At 42.0% G+C, this 26,717-nt stretch overlaps 2 protein-coding genes across 9 annotated transcripts in view; one reads left to right on the forward strand and one right to left on the reverse strand.

Annotated features, from left to right (window-relative positions):
• Nucleotides 1–2,347: 2,347 nt before the first annotated feature.
• Nucleotides 2,348–5,252, reverse strand: LOC144091256 (N-acetyllactosaminide beta-1,3-N-acetylglucosaminyltransferase 2). Of its 3 annotated transcripts, XM_077623463.1 has the most exons (3): nucleotides 4,681–5,252; nucleotides 4,036–4,155; nucleotides 2,348–3,962 (listed from the first exon to the last, which is right to left on the reverse strand). In XM_077623463.1, exons 2-3 carry the CDS (start codon nucleotides 4,115–4,117, stop codon nucleotides 2,782–2,784), a joined length of 1,263 nt encoding a protein of 420 aa, XP_077479589.1. In that variant the 5' UTR covers nucleotides 4,118–4,155; nucleotides 4,681–5,252; the 3' UTR covers nucleotides 2,348–2,781. The 3 variants fall into 3 exon arrangements, with proteins under 3 accessions (XP_077479589.1, XP_077479588.1, XP_077479587.1); XM_077623462.1 differs by having other exon boundaries at nucleotides 4,036–5,252; XM_077623461.1 differs by having other exon boundaries at nucleotides 2,348–4,155; nucleotides 4,681–5,251.
• A 98-nt stretch (nucleotides 5,253–5,350) lies between these two features.
• The window catches only part of smad2 (SMAD family member 2), a 45,019-nt gene continuing 23,652 nt past the window's right edge, over nucleotides 5,351–26,717 (forward strand). The window contains exons 1-3 of one of the 6 annotated variants that reach the window (XM_077623455.1): nucleotides 5,360–5,564; nucleotides 9,467–9,764; nucleotides 20,785–20,874. In XM_077623455.1, coding sequence (XP_077479581.1) covers nucleotides 9,514–9,764; nucleotides 20,785–20,874 — 341 coding nt within the window. In that variant the 5' untranslated portion in view covers nucleotides 5,360–5,564; nucleotides 9,467–9,513. Of the gene's footprint in view, nucleotides 5,569–9,466; nucleotides 9,765–20,784; nucleotides 20,875–26,717 lie in introns of all 6 variants that reach the window. The other 5 variants (XM_077623454.1, XM_077623457.1, XM_077623456.1 and 2 more) reach the window with 5 other exon arrangements.

Here is a 26,717-nt window from a genome sequence, read left to right on the forward strand (position 1 = left end):
ACAGTGTAATAGAAATAACAAAGGTAATTTGCATACAAAGTCTTTTATTCAATTTAAAAAGTTTACAATGCAATAAACTGTGCCTTCAGTGCTTCCTATTGTAAGCCAATGTGCATGATTTAGCAGACTTTATCTGCTCTAATGAGGGTCTCACTTGTGAGCAACAGTTGTCACAGTTCAATTTCATCTGTAATAAAGAAGTAAGTGTCTGTTCCCATTGTCTTTCTGTACTCTGTATGAATTCTCATTCTCCACGTGTCCGGCAGTTTTAAAGTGGCTCTTCATATCGGAAAAATCCACTCGCAGCAACTTTCACGTCTTTATTGCAAGGGACACAGAATGAGAATTGAGTGCCTCTTAACGATGCTTTAATCCAGCCAGCATATTCACCTTGAAGTAACTCCCATTCTTTCTGGTGTCGACCCCAATCCTTGAGTTCTTCGTTTCTTACTAGGTGGCTCCTCCATGCTTGCTTCTACGATATTTACTCTATGTATATCTACGCATACGCATGTCATCCTTTATCGATACTGCCGTACGCACCGCTAAAAAAATACATACGATTGAGGATAATTTTTGCTGGTATACCGTGACAATAGTAACGATCGATGACAGTAGCGTCGTTGGCTACCAGCCTACGAGACTATCTGGATTTTAGCCAAAACTGTCTTATTGAGATCGGTTTTCATAAATATTGGCGATTAAAAAAAAAAAAAAAATCCCCGTACAAAAGTCGGTGTACGGCGTACATGATTTGAAATGGTAAAAAAACCGTATAAAATACGTATAAAACGTACAAGTTGACAGGTATGGTCGCTAGCAGGAGGCTAAGTGGCATGCTAACGTTAGCATCCGGCCGGATGTAAACAGCCATTACAATGACAATCGTTAGCTCCCTAGGTAGATAGAAGGGCCTGCACCGAACTGCCAAGAGCTCTAAATCAGGGGAACAGTGTTAATGATCCAACTGTTGCAGCACCAGTCATTATGTATGTACACAAATTTTGAGCAAAGCCTTTTTTTCATTTTCTGAACCGCACAAGGCCATTAATTTCCCCCTCCCCTTCATTCACTCTCCCTCAATTCTCAACACGGATTGCTCAGCTGATAATCAGGTGGGGTACATGACTGGCCTGCCAGCCGGATGTTGACTAGTGTGCCTTCCGTCTGTAGCAGATCATGCATTCATTGATTTTCTTCATTTTCTGAACCGCTTTATCTTCATTAGGGTTTAGGGTAGCGGGGGGGGGGGGGGGGGGGGGGGGGGGGGGTTGGAGCCTATCCCAGCTAACTATGAGCAACAGGCGGAGGACAACCTGAATCGGTGGTCAGCCAATTGCCAGGCACAAGGAGACGAACATACCTAGGGGCAATAAGGGGGATATTCAACCGGACAAACCTGCATGTTTTGGGGATTCTGGAGGAAGCCAGAGTACCCGGAGAACATGGAAACTCTACACAGTGTGGACCAACCTGGGATTGAACCCTCGACCACAGAACCAACCACCGACTTGGCCGTCCAAGGCTGTTGTTTATTCACATGTCATGTGTAGAGGTATTTAAGAGGCATTAAAAAAACTAAAAAAGAAAGAAAGAAAACAACAGGGAGACTTCACTTGGATCTATTATATGACGATAATTATCGATGTCAATGAGGTTCCTGCTTAATCAAGCAGCACCTGCCTGCAATCAACTGGTTACACTTGTAAGCCAGTGGATTGGTGTAAAAAAATGTTGTATGCTTCGGTTGGACTAAAAACCTGCACCCACTTTCTGGATCAATTGCTGCCCAGGTCTAGAGGTAACAAGGCTTATTGAGAGCTAAAAAGTTTTTGCCAGTTTCATTATTTCTACTGGACCAACCATAGTTTTCCACTGAGTTGTTGGTGAAAGTGGCTCCGTCATTGCAGGATCAGGAATTCAACACTCGATGTCACTCAATCTCAAATAAGTCTCTTTCAAGTCAGTCCGTGCTGTATTTTTAATGAATGTTGAGGCCTGCAACTACAGAAGTCAAGACAGCGAGCACACATTTACAGTATGGTAACACTCTTGTCTAGTGGACATATGGATAACAATGACAAGGATACTTATATATATATATATATATATATATATATATATATATATATATATATATATATATATATATATATATATATATATATATATATATATATATATATATATATATATATATATATATATATATATATATATATATATATATATATATATATATATATATATATATATTACATAATAAATACGTTTTCATAATGTTAGTAACTAACTCAAGTTAACAATTCATTTAAAACACAATTTAAAACAATGAGTATCTAAACAAGTCATGACACAATATTTGTTGAAAGAATATCTGTTAGTGTCACATATTTTACCAAAGTACCAATGCAGGTCTGTCTTAAGATGGTCCAATTAGAATAATTTATCCTAAATTGCTTATTAGGAAAACATTAGAAGTTTTTAATAACTGTGTACTGCTGAAGTTTTTATTTGTGTATACAAAGCAGAAGCCAAAACAGTTTCTCCAGTTTTTTTTAACCTAAGTGTTAGGTATCACGGCATATTACAGTCATGCGCGCTGACATATAGAGGGACTTGTACACAAATCATGCAAACCACAACCGTGCTTTTTGCATTCAAAACATCTGATAGACTATTTCCTACTTAAAATGGACACAAAGGCACCCATTTTTTATACTTTTTAAAAGTCATCTTAACTGCATTTATCCTAATTAATCCTATTTTACGGGGAAATTTTCAACATTCACTATTCATATTCTGCAACCTGTTCCATAACGTCAACATCTCTTTGGGACTCCGCCTATGAACAAGAAGCACCGATTTATAAGCACAGGGATTTCCCCTGCCTGTCTCTGGTAGATCAAATGTTAAAAAACCTGGGTGATGACTGGGAGAGACCCCCAGTCTCTGCAGGCACATTCCCAAGTAAACGTCGTCGATTGGGAAAAGGCAGACCTTTGCGGACACTTCTTTAAGTCGTAATGCAAGTGATTGAGAGTATACGACCCCTCCTCCTCCTGCGTACGTTGGGTAGGCGCCTCTGTAGAAACTTTCTGGTATGTAATATTTAGTAGACGGATCCCGATTTGGCATTGCGTTAGCGATGACGTCCCCCACAAATAAATCCACGTCAGTTTCATTTGTAATGGTCCACCGAAGATGGTGTTCCTTCCACTTATTGTTTAAGTAATCCAGTAATGCGTCAGTTCGAACAAAGACGTCGTCATCCCCCTTAAAAATGAATGCCGCCGTGGGGCAGTATTGCTCGAGCCAATTCCAGAACAGCAAGTCCTTCAGGGTTAGATTAAAAAAAGAATCCCTAAAATCCCACTGGAGTATGTCCCTATGTTTTTGATTCTCTAAATCCAAAAGGTTTTTCAGGTCTGGGTGAGGTCCTGTACTCGAGTCTTGCCTCCCGAGTAGAAACACGGTACGGACAAAGCCCCCTTTCTTGTTGAACTCTCCTTTCACAAAACCACTGCGACCCCAGGTTTCACGGATGGCTTGCCTGTTTTCAAAGTTCCCTACTTGAGATTTGATGGCTATGAGAAGCATTGGATAGTTGAAACCAAATCTAGTCTTGTTCCTTTTACACATACTGGGTTGATTGATGAGCATCCGGTAACACCTGCAATGCATTGAATTCACGAATGACCTCATTTGTTCAGGTATATTGTTGACATCATATAGAGGAGGTTTTGAGCACTTGTGTGATGCACAACCAGAAAGGCACTCATCTCTAATTGGAGTTGGAAGTTTTGCTATAGGCTTTCTCCGTGTCCCACTCGTATTTCCTCTCAGTATTGGGTTGTAATGGCGGTCCAAGGAGTGCTGCAGATGATTCCACAGTGCACTGTGCTCCAGATGAAGATTCCAGAAAGGGCTGAGTGGATGAGAGGCCAAAGCCCCGGAATTTGCTGAAATCCCCGGAGCGATGTAGTGGATGGTTATTTTGGAGGGGGTGTACGAGATGGTTACGAATATAGTCACCATGATATAAATGAGAAGGTGACCAGTCATCATGCAAGGCAGCAAGCACATGCAAAGCACTCTCCCGTTGCACTTGCAGCATTTGCCCATTACATGAAGGTGATGTGATCAGGCACACACCTGCACACAAAAAAATATAAATCTTTGTATAATAAATGTAAAAATGAACGAGGTGACTGAAATGACTCTACTTGACCAATAAGTGTATATATCAATGCAGTCACATATGTTTATACATGACACTGCAATCTACCCACTGGAGTTTCCGTTACCGTGGTGATGGCCCAGTGAGATTTATTAACTCAGTGTGTTATTCTTTATCCACTTGGAGTGGCATGAAAATGAAAATCCCTTTTGCGTAAAATATAATGTGTGTTCAACAATCGTTTGGATTTGTCTTAAAACTACTTAAGTTAGTTGTGACTCACTGGCTCTGGTTGATAATCAGCAAACAATGAATTTACTGTTTAGATCTTTTTATAGACAGATGAACCCATATTTATTTTACTTTTAACAACAGCAATAATTACCTTCACAACTAGATATTGTAGACAGAGGTCAAATAGGGCATTTTGCACCTCATATGGGTAAATAATTGAAATCGACATGAGTAAAATGACAGAAAATTAAAGATGTAATACTTACAGGAAAGCAAAATTCTAAAATTTGCAAAAGTCAACTGAAATCAAACACTTGGTGAGGTAAAGAGTCCATATTGTGTTTTGTTTCCTCGTTCGTCTGGATTTCTTGCTAACAATATTATTCTCATCTTGTGAGGAATCACTGATGCTGATGACTATTTATTCAATACACTGATAATCCTCCAAAATCGAACAGTCCTCACTAGTTGGCATTATCCGCATCTGAGCAACAAATCTCAGGTGAGACAGACAGCGCTAGCGCTGCGCATGTGCATGCTGTCCTATACAGTTAAGATACATTAATGAATACACTTTGAGTTATTTAAAAACAGGACGCAGTATTTTAACCGAGCGGTGATTTTTTTTTTAAAGGAACTAGTACTAATTTGCATGCAGGTGCTGACACTGTGTTGCTTAATTTGCATGATGGCACGAATTTACCCCCAAAATGGTTTCACTCATATCATGCTTTATTTTATTACTAATCTAAAAATATTGATGTACTAATAATATAAATCATTACCATAATCATAGTCATGATAATAATGAGGCAATTAAAGGTTTAGTATTAACCGACCTTCGAGTCCGCCACAATAGTACAGAATTGACATGGACTCAAACCACTGGAAAATAAGTACTATGTCAAAAAGCTCCGCTATTGAACCAATATATTTAGCCAATAAAAAGAGAGAAGAGGCGGGCCAAATAGATTCTACTGAGTCCTGCTGCCTGCTTGCCATTCATAGTTTGGTTGCGCTTTGAATGAGAGTCCGTCACCCTGTTGTTTCTTTGCATTCCATATTCACTTTTAAGACCAAAATCATAATGAAAAGGCTGGACGTAGTTACGGGTACCTAAATGAGCACACGGTCATCTTTCATCTCCTTGGTTGGTAAGCATGTTAATAATAACAGTTAATAATATTAATTTTGTAAGCGACAAAACATATTGCAGAGATGGTTATTGGTGTCAGACAAAGTAGCGAGCTTGCTAGCGGTATTTTTTTTCCCTCACGCGTTTTGAAGTTGACAATAGAAGCGAAGAGGGAGGATCGGTAAATCCAAGACAAAGAAACTTTAATACATTCAATTTTAAAAATGTGACAATCGCCCTGGATTTTTTTTCGTTGTTTTTTCTAGACTGATTCGTTAAACACGAAACGCATTACCTTATTCTTCGCACTTCTGAGAGCGAACGTGTATTATTGCGTGAGTGTTTATCTGTTGGGTGGTTACATAGTAGAAGTGATACAAACAAACATGTTCTCAGAAAGCAACTTGATATTACAGACAAAATACGACCGGTATCTCGTCCTCAAGGCCTTGCTAATTGCGATTAGCGTTTCGATTTTACATTTTGGTCCATCAACACGATGAGATATTTTTTGTTGTTGTTGTGCCTTTACAATAAGGCGACGTGTGTGATTTAGGAAGGTCTCCTCACACGGTTTTGGTCCAAACATTGTTTAGGTTTGATGTTTTATAAACAGAATCCCACAATATGATGATTAAACACCGATTTTTTTTAAATAGCTTCATTTTGTAGGTGGGTGTTTGGCGATCTTTCTACCGACTGTCCCATTGTTTGCAACAAAGAGCATTTATTTTGGACTGTTTGGATTTTTTTTAAACATAAATGCTAGTAAAGAGTTGTCTGTAGCTTTTAAAGTTCAGAATTGAAGCCTCAGAGGGATATTGTACTCCGAAGACACGAATGCCTTCCTTCCTGTCATCAGTGTGCCGTTTTTTTCGTATTACATGACTTCTTGATGTACGTAATACCTCGACATACGAGTGCCCCAACATATGAGGAATTTGAGATACGGGTAAAATTCCGAGCAAATATTTACCTTGAGATACAAGACACATTTTGAGATACGAGCATTTGAGACAGCCGCGTAAGGCTGGTTATGATTTCAGCGCCTTGTCTTTCTCGCTTAATCTCCCTTGTGCAAAGATCTCTACAAGCACTGGGCAGTGTTGCATTTTTTGTGTTTTTTGCGTTAGTCAGTGCAGAATTAAGGGAAACACAATGGATACAAAGCAAGCTGGTGCAATGAAGGGTAGTGCGAAGAAAAGGCGTGTGATGACAATTGATATTAAGCATGAAATAATCAAAGACCATTAGAGTTGTGTGCGTGTGACTGAACTGGCTTGCCAATATGGAGAAGCAGGAATTTCCCCTCCAAAGCCGCGATGGGAAACATTAATCTAGTGGCCTTGGTTATTCCACAAGAAGGTTTAAATGTAGTGTAACGTAAGATTAAAATCTGCGATCGGCTGGCCACCGATTCAGGGTGTCCCCTGCCTCTGGGTTAGGGGGTTAAATTTAAAGTTTATGTTACGTTACGAGCGTATCCATCAAGTCTCTCTCTCCCATCAGCAAACTCCCCGTTGTACTGAATAATTCCTTATTTTATTATTAAACATCATAACCACTAGTTATTTGTTACTCTGTTAGTAGATGGTAAATTACAACAAATCAAAATATTTTCTTCCATTGTAATATCCGTTTTTTGGTGTTTTTTTTCAGCGGGTGGGTTTTGTTCTGATTCGCCATCTATTAACAAAGTGACAAATAACTAGTGGTTTAATAGTACTAAAATGTGTTTAATAGTACTAAAATTAGACAGATTTTGCGGAGGGGAGAGAGAGACGGACAGAGAGAGAGGGGACGGACTTTTTGCACGGCAACGCGCTTGTAACGTAACATAAATAAATTTAAATGAACTTGGATTACGATGCAGACACACTCAAAAATAAGTTTAATCTAACTTTATGCTAAACTTAATTCTAATTTTGTTTTACATTTTTATACCTTTCTTGGCTCTATTTGCCCTGCCTCCACCCTGACTTTCAGATGCAACCTATCGAGGGTTGTTTGCTTTTGTATTCCCTTCAAAATATTCTGAAAATGATGCACACAAATGTCCTCACAATAGGATAACGCACGACCACTTGCCAACGAGAAGTAGTATATACGCCATTTGCACTGACTAACGGAAAAAGAAAACACTGAAAAAATGCAACACTCCGCCCAGTGCTCGGGCAGACATTACTCGTGGGAGTTGTGACCAGAGCCATTACACGAGGGAGTTGCGACCCTATATATATATATATGTATATTACGTATTACGTATGTGTGTGTGTGTATATATATATATTTATATATATATATTTTTATATTTATATATACATATATTTATATATTTATATTTATATATATATATATATATATATATATATATATATATATATATATATATATATATATATATATATATATATATATATATATTTATTTATATATATATGCGCGAGTAAATACGGTACAGACGCTCCCCTACTTACGAACGAGTTAGGTTCCGAGCGATTGTTCATAAGTTGAATTTGTTTGTAAGTTGATTCAGTGCTATATTTTGTATTATAATTTATGTTTAAGGCCTATATAAGTATATTGAAGGTTTATATAAGTGCATTTGTATGTTTAAGGCTTGTATAAGAAACACGCATTGGTTTGTACTGAAAAAAAACATTTAATAAAATGGAGAGAATATGTACAGTACTGTATAGAGAGAGAGAGAGATTTATGTATTAGAAACTGGCCGAAAGAAGCGATATAACGACGATTGCACAGTTTTCTTCTTTTTTTCATCCTAAATGATGCGGTAGCACTGTATGGCATCATTCAATTGATTTGCAAACTTTGTGCAACGTTCAATATTTGGGTCCTGCTGCTCGATCTTTATGTTTATAAATGGTACTGACGGTCGAACGATTCAAGTTGTATGACCGTACAACGCTCACCACTCACGCGCATCAAGCTTCGTTATTATTGCCACTCGTTTCAAATGAAATGGCTTGCCTCTTCATTGCAACTCCCTCACTAGAAGCATTTCGCTTTTCACCAACCATATTGAATAATGGCTGCACGAGATATTTCATGATAAAAATGAAAAAAGGTTCTTTGCGCACTGGCGATACGTCACGCACTTGCGCAATTTACGCAACTTACGCAACAAAATCGAACTTACGAACATTTTTCGACATAAACGCAATTTGCAGACATGTTCGTATGTTGTTCCTAAGTCGTATGTTCGTAAGTAGGGGAGCGTCTGTATATATAATTTTTTCCACTCCTTAATACATTTCATCTGTATCGTTTACCATTTGTGAGTTTTGCATTCTTTTACAGCATAGTTTGAGCACATTTTCTCCAGATGTGTACGGAGTTATCCGATGCGCCATGTTTGACCCGCCAGCCAACCCAGGTTTAATGCGGTCTGACACTGCTCAGTGTTAGCAGTAGAAGGTTAACTCTGGTTTTGATAATAGGATAGGTACTTTTGTATAAGATTAGTGTTTGATTAGTATCAGCATCAACATAGAAGATTTGTCACCTCTCTTAAGATGGCTTAGGTTTTAAGGCTGACCTAGTAACCGAAAGGTACCCTGCATTGACGCAATTATTTTAACAAAACATTAGTTAGCCTCAGTGACTTTTTTCATCGCTGTTAATTTACTTTTTTTGAAGTTGACATGTTTTTGTCATCTTCTGTATTTTCAGGATGAATTGGATCCTCCAGTTTCGACTCCCCTTGATTTGCATGTTCCATGAAATATTGTCTACTATTGTATTTTCCAGCCTTTTCCTTAGTATTAATAACTTGGCTTTAATTAAACAAAATACACTTGTATATCCTCTCTGTCCTTCTATTTACTGAACAATTTTAGACATACTACCCAACGGCTTTAATTCCCTCTCCCCCTCCCTTGTTCCCTTTACATCAGATTAAGAGGCTATCTCAAAACGCTTACGTACGCAACGTACACACAAGATGTCCTCCATACTACCCTTCACTCCCCCGGTGGTGAAGCGGTTGTTGGGATGGAAGAAGACTCTGACAGGAGGTGGAGGGAGTGGCATTGGAGGAGTAGGGGAGCAGAACGGAGGTGGCCAGGAGGAGAAATGGTGTGAAAAAGCTGTTAAGAGTTTGGTGAAGAAGCTGAAGAAGACAGGACAGCTGGATGAGCTGGAAAAAGCCATCAGCACGCAGAACATCAACACCAAATGTGTTACCATACCCAGGTGAGATGGGCAAACACAACTGCGTACACTTTAAATTTAGTTCCTACATACTTTTCACTTAAATAATGGCCAAGTGCCACTCACTGTGTTTTTGATGGAAAATCAGTTCCAATTCAAATTGAGCAAACTATTTTGGGAAAAAAAGCATGACAATAAGACAAAGGTGGATTTGAAATTGTGGTGTCATGTATAACGCGAGAAAACCATTAAGATCCTTGAAAGCAGGCAAATTATTGTCCAAACATTGACTCAGTTCCTGCTGTATGCCAAGTTATTGTTTTAAGCTTTATCATTTTTTTTGACAGGTAACAATGTTAATCTTAAAGAAAATCTTAATATTTACTTATCCCATTTTAACCCAAGTTATCAATTTTTAGTTTTTTGTAACGTGTTCAGAACATTTGCATAAAACGGGAAAACTCCTTTTTTTTATCACGTAAGAAAAGAAGCACAGGCTGTTCTCAAATGAGAACAGTGGGTTAAAACGGGTTAAATATACCCAGAGTGTAATACCAGTCTTATGATGCAAACAATTTGAAATTGGACTCATTCTTTTAATATTAACTTGATTGATTTAATTCCACAAGAAATAATAATAAAAAAAACCTACATTTGACAATTTAAAAGCCAACCAGTGATACGGAAGTTACAAACCACAGAGGTTCCAAATTTTTCAGATAAGCAAATCAGTGAATTGACTGATCATGCAGCATACCTAATGTGGTCAAACACTGATACTGAGCCACATAATTGTAGCGAAAACGTTGCGCAACGGGAAACCCGCTTCTTCATTCAGGTCAAAAAGGTTAGTCTTGTAGGAGAAGTGAAAGTGGGTTGGAGGAAACCAAAACTTACCACGTGATGTTTCCATTATTGACATTGTTAGTTTTAATAGCACAATCCTGTTCTGACAAGGGTAAATCTTTTCACTGGATTTGGACATAGCTATCTTAAATTTAAAGATGAAAGTCTACAGTTCAATCACATTCTGTTTCATTTCAAATCCTTTGTGATGGAGTTGTGGAATGATAAGTGTTAATATCCCAATATTTTTTACTTAACTTTTTTTTGTGACATCTCTGAAGATACAGTAAGCACTAAATGATAATGGCGTTTTTTCTGGAGAATGAGTTTTAAGTTGTCCTCTTTCAAATCATCTATGGTTGCTTGAAGTTGAGCTCCTTCCGATCTGCTTCCATTGGATTGGATAACTTTATTCATCCCGTATTTGGGAAATTTTGTTGTCACAGTAGCAACAGGGTGAGGATGCAGGAATAGGAAAGGCATTTTAGACATAAATAGATAGGTAAAAGTAAGTTAACAAATAAATACATGAATAAATATATAAATAAATAAGCGTGTTGCTTAGCACATTTATACATACATACACATAAATATACATGCATGCATACGGTAGGTCTCAACACTCAGCCATTTTTTTGTTAAAGAGCCTGACAGCTGATGGGAGGAAGGATCTGCGGAAGCGCTCCTTCCTGCAATGAGGGTGCCGCAGTCTATTGCTAAAGGAGCTTCGGAGGGACTCCACAGACTCATGCAGGGGGTGGGAGGTGCTGTCCATGATGGACATCATCCTGGTCAGCATTCTCCGCTCTCCCACTTCCTCCACAGAGTCCAGAGGACAGCCCAGAACAGAGCTGGCCCTCCTGACCAGCTTATTCAGCCTGTTCCTGTCCCTCTCCGTGCTCCCGCATCCCCAACAGAGCACTGCATAAAACACTGTAGATGCCACCACAGTGTCGTAGAAAGTCCTCAGCAGTGTCCTGCACACTCCAAAGGAACGTAGACTCCTCAGTAGGTAGAGGCGGCTCTGGCCCCTTTTGTACAGGGCATCTATGTTTGTGGACCAATCTAGTTTGTTGTTGAGGTGAACACCCAGGTACTTAAAATTCTCCACGATTTCAATGTCTGTACCCTGGATGTTCACCTGAGTGGTCTGTTGAGGATTCCTCCGAAAATCGATGACCATTTCCTTTGTCTTACTGGTGTTGATGTAGAGGTGGTTTTGCCTACACCAGTCAACAAAGGCTGTGATGACTCCCCTATACTCCAGGTCATTCCCGTCCGTCACTCGTCCAATAATAGCGGTGTCGTCAGAGAACTTCTGGAGGTGGCAGGTGTCTGTATTATGTTGGAAATCCGATGTGTAGAGGGAGAAGAGGAGTGGGGAGAGCACTGTGCCTTGTGGGGCCCCCGTGCTGCAAGCTACCACATCAGACATACAGTCCTGGAGTCTCACATATTGTGGTCTGTCAGTGAGGAAGTCGATGATCCATGCGGCTAGGTGGTTCCTTACTCCAGCCTCTTCCAGTTTCCCTCTCAGTAGGACCGGCTGAATGGTGTTGAACGCACTGGAGAGGTCAAAAAACATCATTCTCAGCGTGCTTCCCGTGTTCTCCAGGTGTGAAAGAGACCTGTGCATCAGGTAGGTGGTAGCATCTTCCACACCAATACCTGGACGATAGGCGAACTGCAGCGGGTCCAGCTCTGCATTCATCAGGGGGCTGAGGTGATTGAGGATGATTCTCTCCAATGTCTTGATCAGGTGAGAGGTTAATGCTACCGGCCTGAAGTGGTTTGGCTCCCTGGGGTACGCAGTCTTAGGAACTGGGACCACACAGGAAGTTTTCCACAAGGTGGGGACCTTCTCCAGACTGAGGCTGAGGTTGAAAATATGCAGAATCACCATACCAACCTGATCCGCACACTCTCTCAGTAGTCTGGAGCTGAGGCCGTCTGGACCGGTAGCCTTCCTTGCCTCGATCTTCTTTAGCTGTTTTATCACCTGATCGACTGTAATGCAGAGACCGGTGGAAGAGGGGGAGGAGGAGGAGAATGAGGGGGGAGCGTTGCTCCTGGTCTGGGGGGTCAGGGGAGTGGGGGCAGGACTGAATCTGTTAAAGAACTGATTCAGTTCATTGGCCCACTCCCTGCCGCCAGACTCCGGGTCTCTCTCGCTGTTGCCTCCATGGCCCGAAATAGTCCTCAAGCTCCTCCAGACCTCTTTGGTGTTGCCTCTCTGGAGTTGGTTCTCCAGCTTCCTCCTGTAGATGGTCTTACCCTTCCTTATCTCTCTCTTCAGCTCCTTTTGGACCATTTTCAGGCTCTCTTTCTCCCCAGACCTAAAAGCCCTCTCCTTCTTGTTCAGGAGGGCCCTTAGATCCCTGGTGACCCACGGCTTATTGTTGGAGAAACAACGGACCTTCTTGGAGGGTACAATGTTCTCAACACAGAAGTTAATATAATCTGTGATGCAGTGGGTCAAGCTGTCAATGTCATTACCATGTGAATTGCACAGCACCTCCCAGTCAGTGGTCTCAAAACAGTCCCTCAGTACCATGCTGGTCTCCTCGGTCCATCTTTGTATGATCCTCGTGGTAGGTTTTATTTTCCTCACCATAGGGATGTAGGTGGGGATCAGATGGACCAGGTTGTGGTCTGAGCGGCCCAGTGGGGGGAGGGGGACTGAGCTGTATGCCTCCTTTGTGTTGGCATACAGCAGGTCCAGAGTTTTTTGTTCCCTGGTGTGGCACTTCACATACTGAGTGAAGGTGGGGAGAGTAGAAGCCAAGGAAGCATGGTTAAAATCACCAGAGATAAGAAGGAGAGACTGGGGGTGTGACGTTTGCAGCCGGGACACAGTGGCGTGAAGCAGCTCGCGGGCGACTGTCGCATCGGCCGAGGGACGTATATACGCAGTTATTATGATAACGTGCGAGAACTCCCGGGGGATGTAAAACGGCCTGATGCTAACAGCTACTAGCTCGATATCTCAAGTGCAGAGTCGCTCCTTCACAGTAATGTGCCCGGGGCTGCACCATCTACTATTAATAAAAACAGCTAGTCCCCCCCTTTCTTCCTACCGCTCTCCTCAGCATCTCTGTCCGCCCTCACCAGCTGAAAACCGTCCAAGGAGACGAGAGAGTCTGGAATTAGTTCATTCAGCCAGGTCTCCGTGAAGCACATAATGCAGATATTCCGATATTGTCGTTGTTGTTTGGTCAGCGCCGTTAGCTCTTCCATCTTATTGGGGAGAGATCTTACGTTCCCCATAATAATAGATGGAATGCTGGGTCTGAAGCGTCGCTTTCTCTCCTGACATTTTCGTCCAGCTCTGCATCCTCTTCTCTTCCTCTTTAACTCCGCGGGGAGGTCCAGGTCCAGGTCCAGGGGAATCCAGGTGTTGCGTAGCGCTAACAGCTGATCCTTTGTGTAAAACAGCGGAGGCATGGCTGAGTGGGTCAAAATATAATGTCCAGAATTCGCAAAGATAAACTAAACTAATAGCTCAAAGACTGCCTCTCGCACAACTTTAGTCCTGGAGTAGAGTCTTGAAAGTAAAGTTTTAAAACATTAAGGTTTGGAATATAATATATAAAGCAAAGTAACAAGTACAATCCTAAGAGACAATAAAACGTAAAAATAAAGGAAAAAAAAGCTCTAAAAAAGCCCTAAAAACACAGAATACGAGTGAGGGTATAGGGAGCCACTGCAACTAGCAGCCGCTTTGAAAGGCGCCTATTCCATATTTACATAATAATAATGTATGTCCATCACCGACTATTAATGGTTTAGTTCCCTGTTTTTTAGATGTTGTCAGCTGTATTCAACAGTTTGACTTTAGAAAACATTAGTTCCACTGGTTCCTTTTGAAATAGTTCTCTTTGAGTTACGATAAATAGGTAGTCAATCGGCCCCAGGAACAAATCAATTTTTGAATAATTAGTCTTCATTTATTGTTAAATAGTTATTCATCACGCGGGGACTTTTGCCCCCTAATAATTATTAAATTCCAACCTTCTAGGATTATTATTATTATTTTTTAAATGAAGTATTTTGGACTGCAGGGAAAGACACTAAAATGTCAAATGAACTTGGTTATCAAGTTGAGCTGATATTACAAAAAAAGCTCCCTCGACAGTGAAATATTTTTACTGTTCTTCACCAGAAGAATGTGAAAGTAACAACTGTACTGTTGCTGATCCAAGTGCTGGTGCTTTTCAGATTTCTCCAGTAGCGTTTTTTGGTTTCCGTATGCTTAACTGTACGAGTGTGATCCCATCCCTGAGATAACTTATCTCATCTTGGCTAAGTTCAAATTGTTGTTTCCCTTCTATTATTGCACACAAACTTACTGTAGTTTGCACTATACTTGTGTACATTGAGTACCTGTGCTTAATGGATTTCTTAATTTGGTAGCTCATCTCAACACAGAAGCTTCAGATGTCGGTTTGCCTGTACAGCATATTGTGAGAAGGAAACAGATGTAGTTTTTCTCTTTGATAGAAAAGCCATATTGAGGAAGTGTGTCAAAGACCGCAAGCATGGTTGGGTCATTAGTTAGTAGGACAAGATTTGTTCCCCCTGATGAGTCATCACATTATCAAGGTGGTGGGGTTTGTGTGTCCCAGTGATCCTTGGAGCTATGTTGTCAGGGGCCTTGTGCCTCTGGTTAGGTCACCCATGGCAAACTGGTCTGAGGTGGGGGACCAGACAAAGAATGGCTCAGAAGACCCCTTATGATGAGAAAGACCAATGAACTACGGATTCCCTCGAGTGGAAGCGGTCATTGGGGCCCCACTCTGGGGCTAGGCCCAGAGAAGGGGCACAATGGCGATCGCCTGGTGGCCTACACCCGTGGGGCACAGCCAGAAGAGATTAGATGGGTTCCTCCTCACATGGGGTAACCTATAAGAGGGGCCAAAGAGGTCGGGTGCGTCGAAAGCTGGGCGGCACCCAAAGGAGGGATCCTTGGCGGTCTGCAGAAACTGGCTCTTGGGATGTGGAATATCACCTCTTTGGTTGGGAAAGAGCCTGAGCGAGTGTGTGAGGTTGGGAAAGAGCCTGAGCGAGTGTGTGAGGTTGGGAAAGAGCCTGAGCGAGTGTGTGAGGTTGGGAAAGAGCCTGAGCGAGTGTGTGAGGTTGGGAAAGAGCCTGAGCGAGTGTGTGAGGTTGGGAAAGAGCCTGAGCGAGTGTGTGAGGTTGGGAAAGAGCCTGAGCGAGTGTGTGAGGTTGGGAAAGAGCCTGAGCGAGTGTGTGAGGTTGGGAAAGAGCCTGAGCGAGTGTGTGAGGTTGGGAAAGAGCCTGAGCGAGTGTGTGAGGTTGGGAAAGAGCCTGAGCGAGTGTGTGAGGTTGGGAAAGGGCCTGAGCGAGTGTGTGAGGTTGGGAAAGGGCCTGAGCGAGTGTGTGAGGTTGGGAAAGAGCCTGAGCGAGTGTGTGAGGTTGGGAAAGAGCCTGAGCGAGTGTGTGAGGTTGGGAAAGGGCCTGAGCGAGTGTGTGAGGTTGGGAAAGGGCCTGAGCGAGTGTGTGAGGTTGGGAAAGAGCCTGAGCGAGTGTGTGAGGTTGGGAAAGGGCCTGAGCGAGTGTGTGAGGTTGGGAAAGAGCCTGAGCGAGTGTGTGAGGTTGGGAAAGAGCCTGAGCGAGTGTGTGAGGTTGGGAAAGAGCCTGAGCGAGTGTGTGAGGTTGGGAAAGAGCCTGAGCGAGTGTGTGAGGTTGGGAAAGAGCCTGAGCGAGTGTGTGAGGTTGGGAAAGAGCCTGAGCGAGTGTGTGAGGTTGGGAAAGAGCCTGAGCGAGTGTGTGAGGTTGGGAAAGAGCCTGAGCGAGTGTGTGAGGTCAGGCAATTCCGGCTTGATGTAGTCTGCCTCACCTGCAGAGCTTGGGTTCCGGTATCACTCCTCTCGATGGGGGTTGGACATTCTTCCGCTCTGGAGTTGCTCATGGTGAGAGGCGCCAAGCAGGTGTGGGCATACTTATTGCCCCCCCTGGCTTGGTGCCTGTATATTGGGGTTTGCCCTGGTGGCATCCCTCCGTCTTTGGGTGGGGGGACGGAACCTGACTGTTGTTTGTGCGTATGCACCAAACAGCAGTTCAGAGTACCCACCAGTCCTTGGAAGCGGTGGTGGAGAAGTGTTCCTTCGGGGCACTCCCTCGTTCTGATAGGGGACTTCAATGCTCACGTGGGCAATGACAGTGAGACCTGGAGGGGGGTGATAGGGAAGAACGGCCCCCCTGATCGGAACCCAAGTGGTCTTCTATTTTTAGATTTCTGCGCTCGTCGTGAACTGATGATAATAAACAGCATGTTCAAGCATCTCATCTCATTTTCTGAACCGCTTTACCCTCATTAGGGTCGTGGGGGGTGGTAGAGCCTATCCCAGCTGACTCCGGGGCACAGCCGGGGGACACACTGAATCGGTGGCCAGCCAATCGCAGGGCACAAGGAGACGTACAACCATGCACACTCAAACCCATACTTTGGGGCAATTTACAGTGTCCAATCAGCCTACCATGCATGTTTTTGGAATGTGGGAGGAAACCCACGCAGGAACAAGCAAACTCCACACAGGTGGACGTGACCTGGATTTGAACCCAGGGCATCAATGGTGAGGCCAACGCGCTAACCACTCGCGCCATTGTGCCGCCCTACGTCTAGCATAAGGGTGTCCATATGTGCATTTGGCATCAGGACAACCTAGGACGCAGTTCGATGATCGACTTTGTGGTCATGTCATCGGACCTGCGGCTTCCTGTCTTGGACAGTTGGGTAAAGAGAGGGGTGGAGCTGTCAACCAATCACCACCTGGTGGTGAGTTGGGTCCGATGGTGGGATCGGGGAATCACACTCCTCAGCCTCCCCAGTAATGTCTATTCCGTGGTACTGGAGAGGAGGGTCTACCGGGAGGTCGAATCTTGGATTCAGCATTGTGGATTTCGTCCTGGCTATGGAACAGTGGATCAGCTCTAATCCTCAGCAATGTCTTTGGTGGGCATGAGAATTTGCCCAAACAGTCTACATGTGCTTTGTGGACTTGGAGAAGGCGTTCGACTGTGTTACCCAGAGAGTCTTGTGGGGGGTACTCCGGGAGATGGGGTTCGTAACGGTGGGTTCGGTCCCTATATCAGAGCTGCTGACTACCCCAGAATTTCCGAGGTTTACCCGGAAATACAACGCAAACTCCGGGACCCCGGACAACCTCCCTAAACCCTGGAAATCCCCCAAAAATTGTCACTTACATATTATTTTATTTATCCATTTCGGAAAAGTACCACATTTCCAATTTGAATGGCTCGAATTCCAGACCAACGCTACGGCTTCCGCCATCTTGATCCCACTGCACTGTAAACCAGAAGAATTCGGTAATACAAGTTTATTGTGAATCATCTGAGTTACAAGTTCTGACTGACGATTCGTCGTATATAAATTGGCCGCAGCACTAATTGGCCAAGCAATGTCACGTGATCATCTGCAGCCAGTAATGGTCTAGCTTGGCATGTTATCATGAATAGACATGATGGCTCGATGTGTCTTGACCTCCGCGGCAGAGGCTCCACCGAATCCCTGAGACTGACTCCCCAAAACCCTAAGGGTTCGATCGAGCTCAGGAAGTATGCGTACACAGCACTGGTAAGTCTTATCAATATGCCTCCTCGGAATAAGCGCAAAATGATCGCAATTTGGATGACCCTTAAGACACCAGACACTCGCAGAACTTTATTGCTTATTCGACAAAATGTCCCATGTTGACGCTGTCTCCCAGCTCATGTCCATCTGTGTGGAGTTTGCATGTTGTCCCCGGGCCTGCACGGGTTTCCTCCGGGAACTTCGGTTTCCTCTCACATTCCAAAAAACATGCATGGTAGTCTGATTGGACCCTCTGGTCCGGATTCTGCTTGGATAGGCTCCAGAACCCCCCGCGACCCAAATGTGGATAAAGCGGTTCAGAAAATGAGATGAGATGAGACGCCGTCTCCAAAAGGACCGACATTTCCACATTGCACAATATGCATGTGCGAGTGGTGGAGGCGTCTAAGTATCTTGGGGTCTTGTTCACGAGTGAGGGAAGAATGGAGCGGGAGATCGCCAGGTGGATCAGTGCGGCGTCTGCAGTGATGCAGACTCTGAATCGGTCCGTCGTGGTGAAGAAGGAGCTGAGCCAAAAGGCGAGGCTCTCTATTTACCGGTCCATCTACATTCCCACCCTCATCTATGGTCACAAGCTGTGGGTAGTGACCAAAAGAACGAGATCCCGGATACAAGCGGCTGAAATGAGTTTCCTGCACAGGATTTCTGGACTCTTCCTTAGAAATAGGGTGAGAAGCTCAGTCATTCAGGAGGGGCTTGGAGTAGAGCCATTGTTCCTCCGGATCGAGAGGACCCAGATGAGTTGGCTCGGGCATCTGATCAGGACAACCCCCCTGGACGCCTCTCTAGGGAGGTGTTCCGGGCACATCCCACCGGGAGGGGGCCGCGGGGAGATTGTCTCCCGGTTAGCCCAGGAACGCCTTGGGATCCTCCCAGAAGAGCTGGATGAAGTAGCTGGGGAGAGGTAAATCTGGGCTTCCCTGCTTAAGCTGCTGCCCCGGCAACCTGACTTCGGATAAGCGGAAGATGATATGAGAGATTAGACAACTTTATTGCCGTGCATGCAAAAAATGGACGATGTTTAGTGTCATTTGTGTGCGCATGCCTCATTTATAACAACATTTTTATTCAAATTGTGTCCAGTGTTTTTAAAATTTGTCTTTTCATAGTCTTGACCTTATTATTCATCTCTTTTTTGGTAGATTTCATAATTTTTATTTTACTAATTAAAGCTGCCAATTTGTCCTTTTTCTCAGAAACAAAATACAGTGGTACCTCGAGATACAAGCTAAATTCGTTCCATGACTGAGCTCGTATGTCGTTATTTGCTCATGGCAGTTCATGTCAGGTGTTTTCCTCACTTACCCGCTTGACCCGGCGGAATTTTCTCGTAACTCAAACGAACGTTTCACATTGAAATGAACTAAAAACAAATTAATTCGTTCCAACCCTCTGAAAAAACACCATAAACAGGATATTGGATTAGAAAAAATGTTTTATTTGTTCTAATTCGCCATCTATTAACAAAGTAACACATAACTAGTGGTTTAATATTACTAAAATGTGTTTAATAGTACTAAAATTATATGGATTTCGAAGGGGGGCGGGGCGGGGGTGAGACGGACAGAGAGCGGGGCGGGATTTTTGCACGCAAAGCCCTCGTAACATAACATAAACAAATTTAAATGAACTTGGATTACGATGCAGACACACTCAAAAATAAGTTTAATCGAACCTAACACTAAACTTAATTCTAATTTTGTTTGACATCTTGATACCTTTCTTCTCCCGGGTTGGCTCTTTTTGCCCCACCTCCACACTGACTTTCAGTCAATATCGAGGGTTGTTTGAGTTTGTATTTCCTTCAAAATATTCCCAAAATGACGCGCACAAATGTCCTCACATTAGGATAACGCACAACCACTTGCCAGCGAGAAGTAGTATATACGCCATTCGCACTGACTAACTGAAAAAAAAAACACTGAAAAAATGCAACGCTCCGCCCTGTGCTCGCAGAGACATTACAAAGAGGGAGTTGCGACCAGAGACATTACACGAGGGAGTCGCGGGGAGAGAGACAGTGCCCATGATGTTCTTATGAGCAGCATCTCACGTCCGCTGTCTGCTCGTATATCAAAATTTGTCTCGTAGCTCAAGATAAATATTTGCCCGAAATTTTACTCGTATGTCGGGCCACACTCGTATGTCGAGGTACCACTGTACATAAATTATAAATTATGTATATGTAATCTTCTGTGATCACAGACTTTGCGGGAACTTATTTGAAAGGAGCTTTACTGGGTTAGGAGGTTAGGGTTAGATAGAAATAATATCGATCACCTTATAATAATAATAATGAAAAAACATCTGCATCACACTAAATTTGTTTATTTCTATAACGTAGTTAGCATCATTTATTTATAAGCATGGGGTGATGGTATTTTTTTTGTTTTGTATTTCATTTAAAAGATGCCAACTATTTACATATTCATATTTCTGATTTCATCCTGTTTATCTGCAATGGGCCATCTCACATTTACTGTCTGTTTGCTTTTATTTGAGTCATTTTTGGTTCATGTTGTTTTTGTGTGTGTGCGTGTTTGTGTGCGTGCGTGTGTGTGTACATGTGTCTGTCCTTAGCAATTGCTCAGATCTTTGGGGTCTAGGGTCAGGCCACATGATAGAGCAGTGGGACTCCTCAGGCATGTACGGATACCCTGACCATAACAGGTGAATACACTCGCATGTAGTAAATAAGTGATACATTATATGAAGGTTGAATCAAGGCTACATATTTTTACTGTTGGCCTGTTTGTGTCAATTCTATTCTTCAAGAACAACGTTGTCATCATTATTTTTTTAAGATTGAGTAGAGCTTATGTATTACAGTGGTACCTCAACATACGAGCGTAATCCGTTCCGAGACTGAGATCGTATGACAAGATTCTCGTAACTCGAGCGGACGTTTTCAATTGAAATGAATGGAAAACAAATTAATTCATTCCAACCCACTGAAAAAACACCAAAAACAGGATATTGGATTGGAATTTTTATTTTATTTTTTCTAATTCGCCATATATTGACAAAGTAATAAATAACGAGTGGTTTAATAGTAATAAAATGTGTTTAATAGAAGTAAAATTAGACGCATTTCGCGGAGCGGAAGGGAACGACATACACACGGAGGCGGGGGGGGGGCTGTTCGGGGGGACTATCCACGGCAACGCCGCACTCGTGTAAAACATGTTTTATTTCTTCTAATTCGCCATGTATTGACAAAGTAATAAATAACCAGTGGTTTAATAGTAATAAAATGTGTTTAATAGAAGTAAAATTAGACGCATTTCATGGAGGGGATGGGAACGAAATACACACTGAGGCGGGGGGGGGGGGGGGGGGGCGCTGTTCTGGGGGACTATCCACGGCAACTCCGCACTCATGTAAAACATGTTTTATTTCTTCTAATTCGCCATGTATTGACAAAGTAATAACTAACGAGTGGTTTAATAGTAATAAAATGTGTTTAATAGAAGTAAAATTAGACGCATTTCGCGGAGGGGAAGGGAACGACATACACACGGAGGCAGAGGGGGGGGGCTTCGTGGGCACTTTATCCACGGCACTCGTAAACGAACAAACAAATTTAAATTAACTTGGATTAATATATACAGACACTCAACGTTTAATGTAACTTCACACAAAACTGAATTCTAATTTAGTTTTAATCTTTTTTACCTTTGTAACGGGTTGGCCCCACCCCGACGTTCCGCCGGAGCCTTCAAAACGAACGCATCAAGAGTTGTTTGGAACTTGCCGCTTCCCCGTGTCTGATTACCGAGTGTACATATATTCCAGATCTTTTCTTTGCAAAACTCTGCCGATCCATTGTTGTTTACCTGGTATGTAAATGTAGACCAAAGTGGGGGAAAAACGCGTATGGAAATGCAAAGTCCGCCCAGTGCTCGTAGAAAGATTTTATACACGAAAGAGATGCAAAAAAAAGACAGTGCCATGGCTACCTGGCTTGGTCGCATCACGAAATTTTGACCGCATCACGGGCGAATTATTCGATCGAAATTTCCGTCGTAAGACGAGAATTTTGTATGACGAGCGGTCGTATGACGAGGTACCACTGTATTATATTGGAATACAATTCAGTGTTTAAACTATGCTGCAGCATTGCAGGATTTTGTCAATGTTCAGTTTACGGAGTGAATGACTACTAATGAGGTAATAAATGCAAACTTGATAAAAGAAAATCCAGTAAACAAATCCACAAATGAAGATATTATTTTCATTAAAATACATTTACATTTGAATATAGATTTTCAGTCATGGAAGATGTGGATTGTTTCAGAAGTAAATCAATGGGCAAAAAGAAAAGAAAAAAATGACAAAGTCCAAAAAGGGACTTTTATATTGTATATTTTCACTACAGGTGTCAATATTTCATTCACCGGTCCATAGATATAGATATAGATATAGATATAGATATAGATATAGATATAGATATAGATATAGATATAGATATAGATATAGATATAGATATAGATATAGATATAGATATAGATATAGATATAGATATAGATATAGATATAGATATAGATATAGATATAGATATAGATATATATAGAGTAATGTATTGTTGTAAAACAGCATTATTATTCATTTCACATTTTTGATATATACAGTGGGGCAAATAAGTATTTAGCACCAATTGTGCAAGTTCTCCTACTTGAAAAGATTAGAGGCCTGTAATTGTTAAAATGGGTAAACCTCAACCATGAGAGACAGAATGTGGGAAAATAAACAGAAAATCACATTGTTTTATTTTTAAAGAATTTATTTCCAAATTAGAGTGGAAAATAAGTCTTAGGTCACCTACAAACAAGCAAGATTTCTGGCTGTCAAATAGGTCTAACTTCTTCTAACGAGGTCACCACTCGTTTCCTGTATTAATAGCATCTGTTTTAACTCATTATCGGTATAAAAGACACCTGTCCACAACCTCAGTCTCTCACACTCCTGTGTTTCTACCAAAAAGTTCTATTTTGGTTTCATCCGACCATAACACATTCTCAAATCAAATCAAAAGCCTTTATTGTCATAATACACAGCTGCGTAAATGAAATTGGTGGTGTTACTCCACAAAATACGTTTTCCCAGTAAAAAAACAAAAACAAATCGTAATATAAAAGTATAAAAAGTCACATCCTGGCTAGGTAAATTCTAAAATATTGCACAATCTAAGATATTGCACATTGTTATTGCACAGAAGGGATTGTGTGTCGTGCTAATGCAATTTCAGAGTCCTAATAGCTGTGGGAAAAACTGTCCTTAAGTCTATTTGTCCGTGCTTTGTGAGACCTGTAGCGTCTGCCAGAGGGCAGCAGCTGTAACAGGTTGTGACCAGGGTGGTATTGGTCCCTGACAATGTTCCCGCTCTGCTGAGGTAGCGATGGCTGGCTATGGCATCCAGTGAGGGCAGAGAGCAGCCAATGATCTTCTGGGCAGTGTTGATCACTCTGCATGGCCTTTCTGTCTGTGGCTGTGCTTCCAGCGTATCACACTGTAAATAAAATAAAAAAAAATAATAATAAAATCCGACATAGGCTTGTCATCATCATTGACTAGACAAAAGCCTAATTGTCATCATACCCATCTGCGTATGACGAAATTGGTAGTGCTTCTCCACAAAGTGCGCTTTTCCCAGGCAAAAGCCCAACCAAGTGATAGTTTCAGACTCGCTGGCACTCTGCCGTGATGGATACATCGCATCACCTCCCGAGCGCAACCAAATCCCGGCGACTGCGAAAAGGTTTGCCTCACCGATGCCAACAAAGAATAAAATGGATCACTTACCTCCCACTGTCTTCTTACTTACCTTCAGTCAGCCAGCAGGAGGCAGATCACCCCCCAACGTCCTTCATGTTTCCTCACCCCAAAGTTGTTACACAGAGGGGATTGTGTGTCGTGCTACTGCAAATTCAGAGTCCTGATGGCTGTGGGAAAGAAGCTGTCCTTAAGCCTCTTTGTCCGTGCTTTGAGACCGGTAGCGCCTGCCAGAGGGAAGCAGCTGGAACAGGTTGTGACCAGGGTGGTACGGGTCCCCAACAATGTTCCCGGCTCAGCTGAGGTAACGAGGGCTGGCAATATCTTCCAGTGAGGGCAGAGAGCAGCCGACGATCTTCTGGGCAGTGTTAATCACTCTCTGCATGGCCTTTTTGTCTGCTGCCGTGCTTCCAGCGTACCACACTGTGATGCAGTATGCCAGGATGCTCTCCACAGTGGCTCTATAGAAAGTTACCAGAAGCTTAGTGTCCAAGTTGTTCCTCCTGAGTACCCTCAGGAAATGGAGTCGTTTCTGGGCCTTCTTCACTACTGCCGTGGTGTTTGTAGACCAGGACACCAGTCAGCTGGTCAGCACAGGCTTTGAGCACCTTCCCAGGTGCTCCGTCAGGGCCAGCAGCATTCCTGGTGTTCACAGTCCGCAGTACCTGACTCACTTCATGTTCCTGAAGCTCCAGTGTACTCCTGCAGGGTGGTGGTGGATGTGTTGAGACTGGGTCTGATTTGTCAGTCTCAAAGTGGACAAAGAAACGGTTCAGTTCCTCTGCTAGTGAGGCATCTGCATTAACAGACACATAATTGTGATTGTAATTGGTAATGTGTAATATTCCCTGCCACATCTTCTATGGGTTATTTCCTGTGAAGTGCTCCTCAATTTTCCTTGTAAATGCTGCCTGGGCCTTTTTAATGCCTCTCTTCAGCTCTCTGGCAGCGCTGTATTGTACCTTGTCCCCTGATCTGAAGGCGGTGTTACGGCATTTGATGAGTGCCTGTGTCTCACTGGTCACCCAGGATTTTTGGTTATGAAAAACCCGTATCCGTTTATTAACAGTGACGTTGACCGTGCAGTTTTTGATGTAGGAAAGTACAGTGTCCGTGTAGTCCTGGAGGTTGTGTTGTTCAAAAAAATCCCAAATGGTGTGGGAAAAACAGTCCTGCAGCTGAGAAAGGGCGTTCATCCAAATGCTCCCTAGCGAACCACAGACGGACGGGCCTGGATGTGTACTGGCTTCAGCAGGGGGACTCATCTGGCAGTGCAGGATTTGACACTCTGGCGGCACATTGTCTTACTGATAGTAGCCTTTGATACTGTGGTCCCAGCTCTCTGTAGGTCATTCAATAGGTCCCCCCCGTGTGTTTCTGGGATTTTTGCTCACCGTTCTTGTTATCATTTTGACGCTACGGGGTGAGATGGAGCCCCAGATCGAGGGAGATTATCAGTGGTCTTGTATGTCTTCTATTTTCAAATAATTGCTCCCACAGTTGATTTCTTTACACCAATGTTTTACCTATTTCAGATTTAGTCTTCCCAGCCCGGTGCAGGTCTACAATTTTGTCTCTGTTGTCCTTCAACAGCTCTTTGGTCTTGGCCATTGTGGAGTTTGGAGTGTGAGAGACTGAGGTTATGGACAGCTGTCTTTAATACCGGTAATAAGTTAAAACAGATGCTATTAATACAGATAACGAGTGGAGACCTCGTTAGAAGAAGTTAGACCTCTTTGACGGCCAGAAATCTTGCTTGTTTGTAGGTGACCAAATACTTATTTTCCACCCTAATTTGGAAATAAATTCTTTAAAAATCAAACTGATATATATATATATATATATATATATATATATATATATATAGATATAGAGATATAGAGATATAGAGATATAGAGATATAGAGATATAGAGATAGAGAGATAGAGAGATAGAGAGATAGAGAGAGATAGAGAGATAGAGAGATAGAGAGATAGAGAGATAGAGAGATAGAGAGATAGAGAGATATAGAGAGATATAGAGAGATATAGAGAGATAGAGAGAGATAGAGAGAGATAGAGAGATATAGAGATATATAGAGATATATAGAGATATATAGAGATATATAGAGATATATAGAGATATATAGAGATATATAGAGATATATAGAGATATATAGAGATATATAGAGATATATAGAGATATATAGAGATATATAGAGATATATAGAGATATATAGAGATATATAGAGATATATAGAGATATATAGAGATATATAGAGATATATAGAGATATATAGAGATATATAGAGATATATAGAGATATATAGAGATATATAGAGATATATAGATATATATAGATATATATAGATATATATAGATATATATAGATATATATAGATATATATAGATATATATAGATATATATAGATATATATAGATATATATAGATATATATAGATAGATATAGCCACATTCTGTCTCTCAAGGTTGAGGTTTACCCATGTTGACAATTACAGGCCTCTCTAATCTTTTCAAGTAGGAGAATTTGCACAATTGGTGGTTGACTAAATACTTATTTGCCCCACTTTACGTATATACATACACATGCAGTAAACATTCACTAGATAGCTCTCGTAACCCGTCGGCAGCAACATAAGATGGCAATTAAATGAAACAAGGGGTGTAAATTGAGCATTTTTATCAATCAAATTATGCTTTACATAAAAATGTGTTCTTGAAATAATTGTGTATTATTTCCT

The sequence above is a fragment of the Stigmatopora argus genome, chromosome 16 (assembly GCF_051989625.1).
Source record: "Stigmatopora argus isolate UIUO_Sarg chromosome 16, RoL_Sarg_1.0, whole genome shotgun sequence".
Taxonomy (NCBI): Eukaryota; Metazoa; Chordata; class Actinopteri; order Syngnathiformes; family Syngnathidae; genus Stigmatopora; species Stigmatopora argus.

Coding starts and splice junctions, on each gene's coding strand:
- LOC144091256 (XM_077623461.1), bottom strand. CDS start 4,125: ATGGGCAAATGCTGCAAGTGCAACGGGAGAGTGCTTTGCATGTGCTTG.